Source organism: Dermacentor andersoni, chromosome 6 (assembly GCF_023375885.2).
Source record: "Dermacentor andersoni chromosome 6, qqDerAnde1_hic_scaffold, whole genome shotgun sequence".
NCBI lineage: Eukaryota > Metazoa > Arthropoda > Arachnida > Ixodida > Ixodidae > Dermacentor > Dermacentor andersoni.
The window spans coordinates 28,903,339-28,915,574 of NC_092819.1; the positions used below are offsets into that span (position 1 = coordinate 28,903,339).

The 12,236-nt window shown below is 47.3% G+C and overlaps 1 protein-coding gene and 1 long non-coding RNA gene across 2 annotated transcripts; one reads left to right on the top strand and one right to left on the bottom strand.

Moving 5' to 3' along the window:
• The first annotated feature begins 233 nt into the window (after positions 1–233).
• Positions 234–603, top strand: LOC129382198 (uncharacterized). The gene is made up of 2 exons (XR_011894903.1): positions 234–384; positions 489–603. It is a non-coding gene; the product is annotated as an uncharacterized lncRNA (long non-coding RNA).
• A 2,268-nt stretch (positions 604–2,871) lies between these two features.
• LOC126521454 (uncharacterized) lies at positions 2,872–4,841 on the bottom strand. Its single transcript, XM_050170155.3, has 2 exons — positions 4,767–4,841; positions 2,872–4,247 (listed from the first exon to the last, which is right to left on the bottom strand). Exons 1-2 carry the CDS (start codon positions 4,782–4,784, stop codon positions 3,261–3,263), a joined length of 1,005 nt encoding a protein of 334 aa, XP_050026112.2. The 5' UTR covers positions 4,785–4,841; the 3' UTR covers positions 2,872–3,260.
• Positions 4,842–12,236: the final 7,395 nt, after the last annotated feature.

The following is a 12,236-nucleotide window of genomic DNA, read 5'->3' on the forward strand; positions in this document are numbered from 1 at the left end:
GAAGAACACGTGACAATGTATGACTTCACGTATCATGGATGTAACCAATTAATCAAAGAAGTCGTAATGCTGTCATATTTAAGTCAATTATCATGTGTCTCAAGTCAAGTGTTTTCAAGTCATCAATGAAATTACGTAAGGATACTTAAGTGAATGTCAATGTTTTTATCGGGCTTGCTATGCAAGAGCTGAAATTTTGGCACATTGCAGCACATTTCACAAGTTAAGGAAATTCGGCTTCAAGTTTACCTTCTGCGTGGTTTATTTCCTTCCAGAGCCCTCGTTTGAATCAACACAGGTCGTCACAAAATCAAAGGTGAAACCACGGGGTCAAAAAGACAAAAAGAGCTAAATCTTGAGCATCGGATCAGAGAAGACATGTTGGTATGTTTTTCTATCTCGAGCATCTTTCCTAGTAGTGAGAGAAGTTGCGAGAGAACAATGTGCAAAGTTTCCTTTTGATACTGTGTTCATTTTCTGCCCCACAGCTGAAGCCGCCTGCCATTCTCCGAGGTGGACATCATCAGTATAGAATCAACGTATGCCGTTTTTTCTTCAACACTGCCAGCAGAGTGTTTTGCCCAATAAACCAGTTGTTTTCTACCTTCTCCATTATTCAATATAATAGTTCGTCAACAACATTTCTGCTGATGCAAGCGTCACTCGTCAGTATTTCAGAATGAGGTGCTTGTTCGTGCATTCATTGCAGTTACTACATAACAAGTTTGCTGTCGACTTTTCTTGTGTATATTGTTGGGTCCTTTAGAAGTAGAATTAGTTCCAAGAAAAAGCCGTAAGCTAAGGCATTTTTGCACTACGTAGTTCCGGTGTGTTGCTAGACACATTGAATTTTGTTCTAAATTCATACACGAACATAGCCTGCCAATCAGAGCTATTGGTATTTACTGGTGCACTGCAGCCTAGCATTAGACAGTTTCATTTCATTGTTTTTCTGTCGAATTTCCTCGTTTATTTGTTTATGCTGCTTCCCGTTTTCTTTCTTGATCTATAGTGACTTCAAGTATACTTCAAATAAGGGCTAATGTACTTTCACGTTGGCCTAAGGTGTTACTTTGGTTTTATTGCCACGCACATTTTTCGTGGTGTTTTCAAATGTTCTTACTTCGGACAAAATGTGTAACTAGTAAACTGAAGTAACTCGTACCTAGAAAAGCATGAAGACCCTGCTGCAAAGCTAATAAAGGACATTTGTCGATTAAATAGAATGCTCTAATAATGACGACTAACGAATGTAGCAGGTATTTATCAAAAAGCACAATTCGAGAATTCACGAAAAAGAAACACTAAAATTGTAAATATGACGGCTTATCATTGTGCTGCTAGTAACAGCGCAAAATGTAGACAAGGGACGAGACAAGAAGACACCACAAGCGCTGCTCATTGTGGTTTCGTGGAGTGAAATTACAGAAGCTAGTATTTTTATGGGTAGAGAGGGAAAGCAAGGACAGCAAAGGCAGGGAGGCCGACCAGAATAATTGACTATAAACACGACGGCCTGTCATTGCGGTGTCATGGAGTGAAATGAGTCCTCTGTGCACTCTACGGCAAGTATTTGTAAGGGTGATGGCGTGTTTTCAGCGGTGCAGTGGAAAGAAAAAAAAGAACAGAGGTCTTTACGGGAAATTTCTGCAAATGTGAAGGCGCGTTATTACAGTTCCGTGGAATGAAATTACGTATGCCTGCACAATTTACGAGAAATAATTGGCAGACGACGCTGCCAGTGCCTCGTCCTGTCTTTGTTCCTTCTTAGTGTGCCGTCACCGTTGGCGCTTCATCTTTTGAAAGATGCTGCCAGGAAGAGCCTGGTAAAAGCAACTGCACATTTTTTTAGTAAAAGCAACGGCGCACGGTATTTTTGAACCCTGCGCGCAGGTCGTGCAATCGCATTTCGGTCAGTTGTTCGTCAGTGAATCATGCAAGAAAAATTAATTTAAAGGTTTTACGTGCCAAAACCACGATATGATTATGAGGCACGCCGTAGTGGCGGACTGCGGATTGATTTTGGCCACCTGGGATTCTTTAACGCGCACCTAAATCTAAGTACAAGGTTGTTTTCGCATTTCGACCCCATGGAAATGCGGCCGCCGCGGCCGGAATTTGCTCCCGCGACCTCGAGCTTAGCAGCGAAACGCCAAAGCCACTAAGCAACCACGGCGGGTCGGCGGCGCACGTATCATTATGTATCTCAGTGTTTAATTTAAGCTTAGCTCAATTCTTGTGCAAGGAAAGAAGGCAACCTGTTGCGGAGTTGTGCTTCAGCGTATCTGAAGTACAAAACGCGAAACTCGACTGAAAATGACATAGCACTACTACGAAATGCACGCGTTCATCGACGCTTCGCTTTCGTCTTCTCTGGAATTCATCGCCCAGACGTTTCTGATGCCAGTCTTCGCTCATCGCTGTGTGACTGTGCTGGTTGGGCGGGACTCCCGCTCACTTTCGGCAGACCTGAGTCCTCTGTAGCAAGTGTTTGTTTATGGATTTTCCCAACGTTTTTGGCCCAGTCAATCCTCAAATGGTCTGCGATCTATTTTCGCCCGTGAAGACTCCCAGCTTCCGCTAACTGGGTTGACTGTTTCCCTAACACTGGTGGAATGCATGCGCCTTCTAGAAAACTCAATTATTTGAATCTAGCGACGTGAGAGATGGCTGTAAACCGGTTTAAGTATTTTCGAAGCCACTTTCCAGTACGGTGGAAACTTTCCAGTTTCCCAGGATAAGACCTGCGCGAATATAGCTGATGACCAATAACACCTACAACTGGGTCCGTTCTCATGGGCTCGTGAATGGACCTTTCCAAGGCTTAATATATCACGTCTGGAAAGTGAATGGAAAGACACCACACTCGGATTTAAAACGTGTTTTTACTCGAAATACCTCGTTTATTCATAAATAGATAACAAAACAATCAGGCAAGAGCGTTTTTACTCGCAGCGTTCAGCTGACATCATCACTTCATGGACTTTCCTCAGTGTATTTCTCATAGTATCGGTTCCCGGGAACCGTGCGGCCGCCAATTTTTCGTTCTAAGGTAGAGATCGCCTTTGCCCTTGCTATAGTGACTACTTGCTACCGGCACCACGCCGGAAGCAGAATGGTTCGACGATGCTCGTCTTGCCGGCTACTTGTTCATGTCAGGGCCACCTGTTCTCCGCGCTTAAGGACACGACGGGCCGAGAAGCATCCCATTTCTTGAAGCCACCTGGGATGGCACCGCCGGCATCGAGGAACTTGCGGTCCTATTTCTTGAAGGCTCCGACGGCGAAAGCGGTACCTCCGGTCGGGTGCACGGTGTGGTGCTCGTGGTGGTGGAACTCGTGGTGTGGCGTGTGGACGTCGCCGAAAGCCGTTTGCACGACTCGGTTGTTGATGTACGGGCCCCTCTGGACCACCGTGCGGGAGGTTGGCAGGCCGTAGCCATAGCCTCCGAGGCCGCTAAGGGCGTAACCGGTGCTCAGGCCGTAGCCAGCGCCGTAGCCAACGCCGTAGCCTGTGCCGTAGCCAGCGCCGTAAGTCGCGAGCCCAGTTCCGTAGGTGGCGACGCCCGTTCCGACGGTTCCGACGGTTCCGACGGTTCCAACGGTTCCGACGCCGTAGCCGAGACCATAACCGGCACCGTAGCCGAGGCCATAACCACCGCCGTAGCCGAGGCCATAACCAGCCCCGTAGCCAAGGCCGAGGCCACCTCCGTAGCCGACGCCGGTGACCGTGTGTCCTGGATAAACGGCGGCTCCATGGCTCACGACAGTCGTGGCAGCTGGGGCTGCGACGGAGACAGCGGGGGCATGAGCCACAGTAACTGCCGGAGCTGCTGCCACGGACACGGCTGGAGCAGCGGCCACAGAGTAGGATGGCGCGGCGACAGCACCGTAACCTCCATAGGCTCCGTAACCTCCGTAGGCTCCGTAGCCACCGTAGGCGGCAGTTCCGTAGGCAGCGGTGCCGTAAGCTCCAAGCGGCCTGGAGGCGACCACGTGGCTAGCGCCGGTGCTGTAACCGTGGGGGCCAGTGGAGTGGACGGACACGACGTGTCCCGAGTGCGGGTCGTAGACGCCAGAGTCGTGATCACGCGGCACCACGTCCGTGTTGTGCCTGATGAAGGTGGAGTGGTGCGTCGAGCCGTCCGGGTGGGCGATTGTGTGCGAGAAGCCCTCCGTGGCCGGGTGGAGGCCGCCGGCGTTGACGGCGCACCAGAACACCAGCGAGTGCAGCACCAGAAGCTGCACCTGGGGAAATGAATGAGAACAAAATGAATTAGGTCAGGGCAGTGATAACCCACGTGCAGCACCGTGTTTAAAGCGCGTTTGAGGGGATTTTTGTGGGCTCCGGGAACGGCAGATCGTTTTTTTTTTTGTTTTTTAACGAAACCGGCAGGAGCTTAACGCATGAGAAATTTGTCGTGGGCAACGATTTTCATGAAGCATTCATGAGTTAGAGCTACTACATGGAACTCATTTAGAGAAAACAATGGCTTGGACTGTACATTAGTTTCAGAGGGCGCGTGGGATCACCCAAATAGGAGCAAGCAGGCGAGGAGGCACTTCGCCTGTGATGGAATGCTTGGTGTTTTACGCCAACTTATATGTATATCCAAACACCGACGAGGCGATCTAGAAGAAACGCACTCGCGACTGGTTTTTCGCGTCGTCATCCAGAAGGTGCAAGCTGCTTATGTGGAACACAGCCGTTGGATCCAAACAACAAATACGGCCCAGCGCGAGTCCCCGAACGATCCCTCAACTTACTCCGTTGAATGTAGCCATGTTGGGAGACGAAAAACCGATCGATGCTACCACAGACGATACTCTTCACTCGGGTAGGAGCCCCAGAGCCGGAAGCCGCGCTTTTATACCGGCACCTCGTCGACAGGAGAGGAGTCGACCGAGAGGAAAGACGAAGCGAAGTGCGTCTCGGAAAGAGGAGCCTCAAGGGGAAGAACCGTATCTCGCTTAATCTCGGATAATCCCCTCGGAGCCGAATTAAAGCGCCCACAAAGGACGCACCAGCGTCTTGCCTGATCTGCACGCCCTTCACGTTCGCTCGGCTTCAAGAGGCCCAGGCGCAGTTTTCGAGCGAGCCAGTGCGCGCGCGCGCCGAGCGGTGGCTGCATAGATAGAGCACCGCGGCGGCTCGGCGCCACAGGGTCACGCGGCCGACGCGGCAGCTTCGCTCGCGAACATCCGCTGCAACGCCCGTTTCTCTCCCGTTCCCGCCTGTAGAGCTCCTTCACCCTATCTGCTCGGCATCAATCGGCCGTCGTCGTTCTGGTTCTCTCACTCGTTCCTTTCTTGTGTCTCGAAACGATAACGGATGCTTTCACATTTGCCATCGCTGAGACAATCCCTGGCGACGGTTTCCTTTTAGTGTGCGCCCCATGCCATTTCCTTCCTTTCCTTCAGTATTCCCTTCTACGCGAAACTCTCCGTGGAGGTGACGGCAGATTTTATTTCGTTGACTTTTTTAAATCGGCGAGGCTTCGTTTGCATTGAACCGAGACTGCGCCAACTTTTAATCGGAAGCAAGGTCGAACACGCTTCCTCCCTGCCCCTTCCCCCCAACCCCAAAAAAAAAAAAAAAAATCCCTGTCACTGTTTCTCTAGCGGCATTTGCTTCTGTGTACCATAACACTCTGATGCCCTTAGACTGATTTTAGTCGCAGCTCTATCAACACCCGGAGAACAGTAACTGGAGGAGAGGGTCCGCAACTCGTACGTTGCCGCACGATTTGAACATGAAAATTAGAGCTTACACGGTCACTCGCCGATTGGTAATGTACGCAATCAGGGCAGTCTCGTACTCTGCAACGACAACAAATAGAGCTTTTTTGTGAGATGCTTCTGGTGATACCGCTACGAACTTTCTTGTCTTCCTTTTTTCTATTTCTGCCTACCATGTTGAAAGCCTGACTTTGAGCGGCGCGTTGGGGATGCTCATATGAATTCGTGCGTTTGTGATGTGTCGAAAGTTTCTACCAGGACAGCTCGAACATGGCAATGTATTTTCTTTGTTTTCCCATAATTCTCTGGAAATTGACGCGAACATGGAGCGAAGTGGGACGCGGTTGCGCAGCCTTATCGCTCGAAGTGCCAGGGAGCTAAGAGGCACACGGGGAAGCGCTCCAGTCGCGGTACTTATCGAACGAAAAACATTTTTCTGGCGCAAGATCTCTCCATCTGCAATATTTGAAACCTCGGTCAATTGACTAAAGGCTGGTGAAAGCATGTAATCGGAGCGGCATCTAGATTTCCACTTCCCAGTTCATTCTGCCGGAGGGAACAGCACAGTTGAATCCCGTTAGTTGTAGCCTGACGAGACAGCCAAAGTTGGTCGAAATATTCGAAAGGCCAAATTAAGAAACGGTGGAAAAAAGAACTAATTCAAAACTTTGTTATTGTTTAAAATGGTGTGCAATATATTCTTTTGTTTCTTCCTCTTGAAGTGCGAATCAATCAGTGCGCGGTGAAGAGCGCCGACATGATTAAGCGCTGCCTCATTGTAGAACTGTCAGGTTGCTTACAGTGTCGTCGTCGGCAAGGGGTCCAAAAACATCAACACTGCCGTTGGCTTTGACTAAATCCTCAAAAGAGACAAAAGCATCAACGCAGTTTGCAGAATTTCTTGTGTTTCCAAGGTTTTAGCAGCCGCTACACGCATGAGGAACCCCCGGTGGGGATCAAGGGGGGGGGGGGGGGGGGGGTCGAATTAGCCGGAAGGTAATGCTTTACGCAAAACTCAAGCTCCGCGGCGTCCATTTTCAACCGACGCAGAAGCAACGCCGTTTCAGATACTGACCATTCCTCGTCGAACTGCTACAATGACTGAGCCCACGTCCCAAGAGAGAGAGAAAAAGGTTGTACAGAAAGGCAGGGAGGTTAACCAGTTAACCAGTTAACCGGTTCGCTACCCTGCACGGGGGAAGGACTAGAGAGATAAAGAGAGAGAGAGAGAGAGAGAGAGAGAGAGAGAGAGAAGAGAGAGAGAGAGAGAGAAATACCCATGTGCAGTGCGAACCAATCCCGCTACGAGAAGAGGAAGTTGGCGTAGGCACGATGGAATTATAGGTGTGATTGTTGCCTAATGTTTAGGAAAGTGGCCATAGAAAGGATAGAAAGGTTTGCGTTAATAAAGGAGTTGTGCTCTTGATGATGTATAGGTGTTGCACCAGGATGTACCAGCGTGTTCGGATTAAGCAAAAAATCTAATTAACCTATATCGCATCAACGGAAGTCCACTGTATTCGACAAATTCGAACAGCAAATTATTCAACCGAAAGCGTATCGAGTAGCGAATGCTATTCCATTTGTACTACAAAATTTGAATATTCGCGCACACCGAAGATGCAATGCAACATTATATGTAAAAGGAGAAAGTGCATCGCAGGGGAAGAATGCGTTTTCATTTCGTTGGAGTGTTAGTACCTCGTTTATCTGTCTTTCTCCCTCGTGCGAGACCAGCTCACATTGCGAACAGAACCGGATAAGGCGAACGCGCGAATCCGGGCGACCAAATTCTTTACGTGGCTGCGTTCTTGAGAATTCCTGCATGGCGCCCCACGCGATAGCATCGCACAGCGACCTCGTCCTCTTATGCTCGTCGGCGGCGGCAGCGTGTTCACTGGCAGGCACCGTGTCGATATACACCGAACTACCGTTTTCACAGCATCTGTGTGTACATTCCCGCGCCTCGCGGCTATCGACATTGAGCTCGCTTCCACTGCGGGGATGCTTGCTGCTCAGTAGCGCGGTTCCAAGCCGTTCGTTACCGTTACGCCCGCAACCTCTTCGGCGCGCAAATCACGGCGCTCTCCCTGTCGAAAGGGAGCGGGAATTTTTCAAGCGCACTCTCGCGACCTTGGCGAGACGAGTAGAAAGTGCAATTCCACCCATCTTTTCGTAAACGCGGAGAGTCTAAGGATGCCAAGTGCATTGTGTTTTCATGGAATGTGTCAATAAAGGAATTGCAGGGAAAAAAAGAAACCAAGAACGAAACCACCCGTTGCAAAATCTGGGACAGTGTTGAGAAGACCTGAAAGAAACAAAAAGGAAAGTTTGCTTAGTAACGTACGTGCGCTGTAGTAAAGCTTATCGGCGAGCTGCTATAACAAGCCTTAGGATAAGCACATTGCCTTCAATGATTTTCAAGATTGACTGGGGTAGGGAAAGAGATAAGTAGAAGGCAGGGAGGTTGAGATTGACTGGGGAGCGCTTACGTAACAATACTACCTGGATTTGATGTCACAGGCATGCGTTCACTGTGTGCAAGAAAGTTTAATCATATCCTCGCCGTTGGAGTTTGAGAAAAAAACTGCCCTAATTTCCATTAGAGCATTGTGTCCACTCAGTCGACGAAAAGAACAATGAGCTTTAAGTACCCCGAGATGGCACGAAAAGACCTGGATGCAGCATCAACATGGTAGTCGACAACACGATGTCACATCTTCTTCTCCGAGTTTGGGCAAAGAAAAGCATTTTTCACTGTGAGAAACAAGAGGAGACGGCGACTTTGTCGACGTATATGAAGCGAGAACGAGATAGAGTGAAGAAACCTTAATCAGAATAACACGCGAGCGAAGCGAGCGTGGGTAGCTTTTCCCCTCTGCAGTGCGTGGTCTCCTCAGGTGCCGCTTTTGGCACCTTCAAACAAAAAGACTAGTTTTTCGAGCTTGTAAAATACTAGACGGCGAATGAACAGACTTGAAAAGTGATTAGATCTCTGAGTTGTCTTCGTGTCTGAAGAGGGCGAGAGGGAAAGCGGTCGTCTATTCAATGTAATGTTAGCGCTTATGTTGGCCGATCCTTCGAGGGCCTGTGCTTATTGATGTTTGAGGAGGACTGGGGAGAGGGATGAAGGGCAAGGTCAATCACCAGAAAGGCGTCTGGTTGGCTACCCTACACTGGGGAAAGGGAACAGGCAAATAGAAAGAAGAGGGGGAGAGGAAGGATAGTGAATGCGGGCATGTGCACCCCAACAGCCCCACAGGACAGGGGACCCCCCGCAGCTCCTTCAGGGGCAGGAGCTGGGGTGGGGGTGTCGTTCTTGCAAAATTGTAGAAGGGTTACATTGCGGATATTCGACAATGGAGTTTACTTTTGGCATAATCACCACCTTCCATCCCTCGCAAATAGAGCCCGTTTACGAAAGCGCTGAAAGTTTCTTGTCCCTGATCTTTCGGCTTCCCTCTGACGCTATACAAAACAGATCAAGACCAGCTAGCACGGCCTTTCATGGGGAATAGTTGCGGCTATAGTGAAATTCTTAAGCTTTCTCTGCTACTGTATATATTCACGCGGTGACATAGCCATCGCGTTTCTCACTTTCCTACTGTCGCATTTTAAGTGTAAACGAAAACAATACCTTCGATTTTATAGGCCGCAGTAGTCGCATTCTGATAATGGCGGTATTAAAGCTCTCTCTCTATCTTTTTCTTTTTCAAGAACGCTCATGTACCATAATTGGGCCCATGTTAAAGGAACCTAGGTGGTCAAAATATTACATATTCCTCCACAATGGTGTCTGCCATTGCCCTGGCGCTGCTTTAGGTCGTTAAAATAAATAAATAAATAAATAAATAAATAAATAAATAAATAAATAAATAAATAAATAAATAAATAAATAAATCTCCTCTTGATCATCGCTCGAACGATCGATCACTCAACCATTGAATAGAAGACTAAAAAATATTCGGAAATTGTATTCCGTGCACTGTTACAAAAATAAAGTCTGCAACCTACTTAGCTGGAAGCCACTACGAACGACAAGATACCCTTGTAATTGACCACGATGCAAACTTCAATTTCTGCTAACGTACGACTCTCGTTAACCACATCTGATACAAGGATCGATTTTTCGAAATCGCATTGCTTCTGAAGAATATTTGAGATATGAAAAACAGAAATACGACACTAAACTGAGAAATCAGTATGCTAGCGCAGCTCTGGTTGAGTTGAGGATTTGCGACCATACTAAACAACCTTCTTCACCTCCAGAGCACACGCACAGAGCAAGCAATGTGCAAACTGACTGTGGCTGTAAACCTGCAGTAAACTTGCCCGCATCTAATTCGTGTGTTTATGGAATAAGTTTGTGCGCTTTGTGCGCTGACACAAGTGTCTTGGGCCTGTTTTATTCATGCTGCTGCTTTGACCGCTTGGCTGATAAGTATACTGCGTCTATAGGTCTCCTGTACGTGGCTTATTTTTTGACGTGATTAACTCAATTGACAACAATGCGTCACGTGTTTGTTTACAAAAACGAGTAGTCGATGACAGTGCAAGGCACCAACTTTTCTCACCCACGTCAATAAAAATTAATAAAGACTCCTTTGGAACTTTTGCATATGCATAGCCTACAAAAAACACAATCAAATAGGTCAAAGGTGGCTGCAAAGGTCTGTAGATTAGGTACGGGTAAAATTTTGCTGAGGTACACTTAGAGGATCCTTCAGCAGAGGAAAAACAACGTTCTGCATGCCAGGTGTTTCTGCGAAGATTTTAATTAATTTTAAAAATTGTCTGTGGCGGATATCACAATTTTAGACCTTGAGCTGGTCTACTTGAAGAGTCGGGCATTACTTGCATGATAAATTGAAATGAACAATCGTTAAGATGAATTCCCTAATTAAGTTTTTAATTAGTTACCTTAAGGCACATATTGCAATGCACAAACTGCAGCCGGTGAGCTTGCAAAGAATATCCACTAGAAGATAATTCTGTTGAGCAGAGACTTAGACATGTGACATCAAACTGGCGGTAAAACTGCGCCATCCTTCCACTTATTTTCCTTTTTAACAATACACTGTTTTAGGCGTTGAAGCATGAAAATAACTGGAGTGCCAGTGTATTTCTTCGCAAAGTACAGGAATTAATATATTGAAACTGATCTCATCCTGACAAATAGTTCCAATTGAATCCACCTTGCGATCTCCCTGTTGGCTACAATTTGTAAATTGCGACATGTGCCGTAAGGTCATTAGTTAAAGACTTAATTAGGGAATGTTTGATTAATTATCGATTATGCATTTAGATTTATCATGCAAATGATGTCTGTCTGTTTGAGCAATACAGCTCAAGAGCTATAATTGTGCTATCTGCCACACGTTTTAAGTCTGGTTAACCTCCCTGCCTTCCTCTCATTTGCATCTCTCTCTCTCTGCCACACGTGATTTTTAAAGATTACTTAAATTCTTGCAGAAACACCCGGTATGTCGACACGCGTACTTGTTTGTCTTCTTGCGGTGACCATTTGTCACCTGCTAACAATTGTTAACGTGATCATGCAGCGCAAAGCAATCTCGCAAGTATCGGAACATTCTCGACTGTCGTCACCGATTCTATCTGCTATGTTGTTGCCGAATCTTGTGTAATCAGATTACATGCATATCGGGAATAACGTCGTCGTAATTCCTGTAAGGCACGCGAGCACCGGCGGCTACGCTGGAACCTTCGATGGGTCACGTATAAATAACCGACGGGCTTCACCAGCTAATCAAATTTCGACGATCTTCGAGTGTGCTCACGGCTGTCGTTGTACTTTGCGTGTCACTTGTCCTTTCTGCGCGCCGGCGCACAGGTTCACCCAATAAAGAGTTAGTTTCCTGACTCACCAGCTTTTGTTGCTGTTTTCTTCACTGTCACTACGACGTGTTATCACAGCCCGAAGACGACGATTTTCACGGTCAGTGTTCCTAAATGTGTTGGCTGTCGATCTTCCTTTTTCATTGTTGTTTGAGTATTTTACATTTTTATTTTATGCTTTCCATGCCGAACAAGGTGACGATATTTCTTTAGCATGGTTTACGGATGGACACATTCACAAATGAAAAAAAAAAGCACATAATGGCTGCCACTGCAAAAATTTAAATGAAATGTAAACTTATAATAATTGCGTGTAATGTAGCTATAGTATTTTGACAGTATCATCACTAAGGCACCAGAAGGCGCACTCAAGTTAGACACTAGAGTCATGAGTTGGCATGTCTTTATTGCGCACGTAGTAGCGTTACTTAACCAAACTTTTCTCGCAAGCTCATCCCGCAGCTTGCTTCACTTGGAGCCGCCTAGCACTATGGCCGCTACCAGCGGAAGTTTTCCGGCAAGCTGCAATCACTTCCTGGACATGGACTCAGTCCCCTGCAAAGAGAAAGGCCGTTTAACAACTTAAGAGAAGCGATGCGGTCGCGTCGAAGGTCGAGTCGATCGTTCGCGCCGCCGATTGCT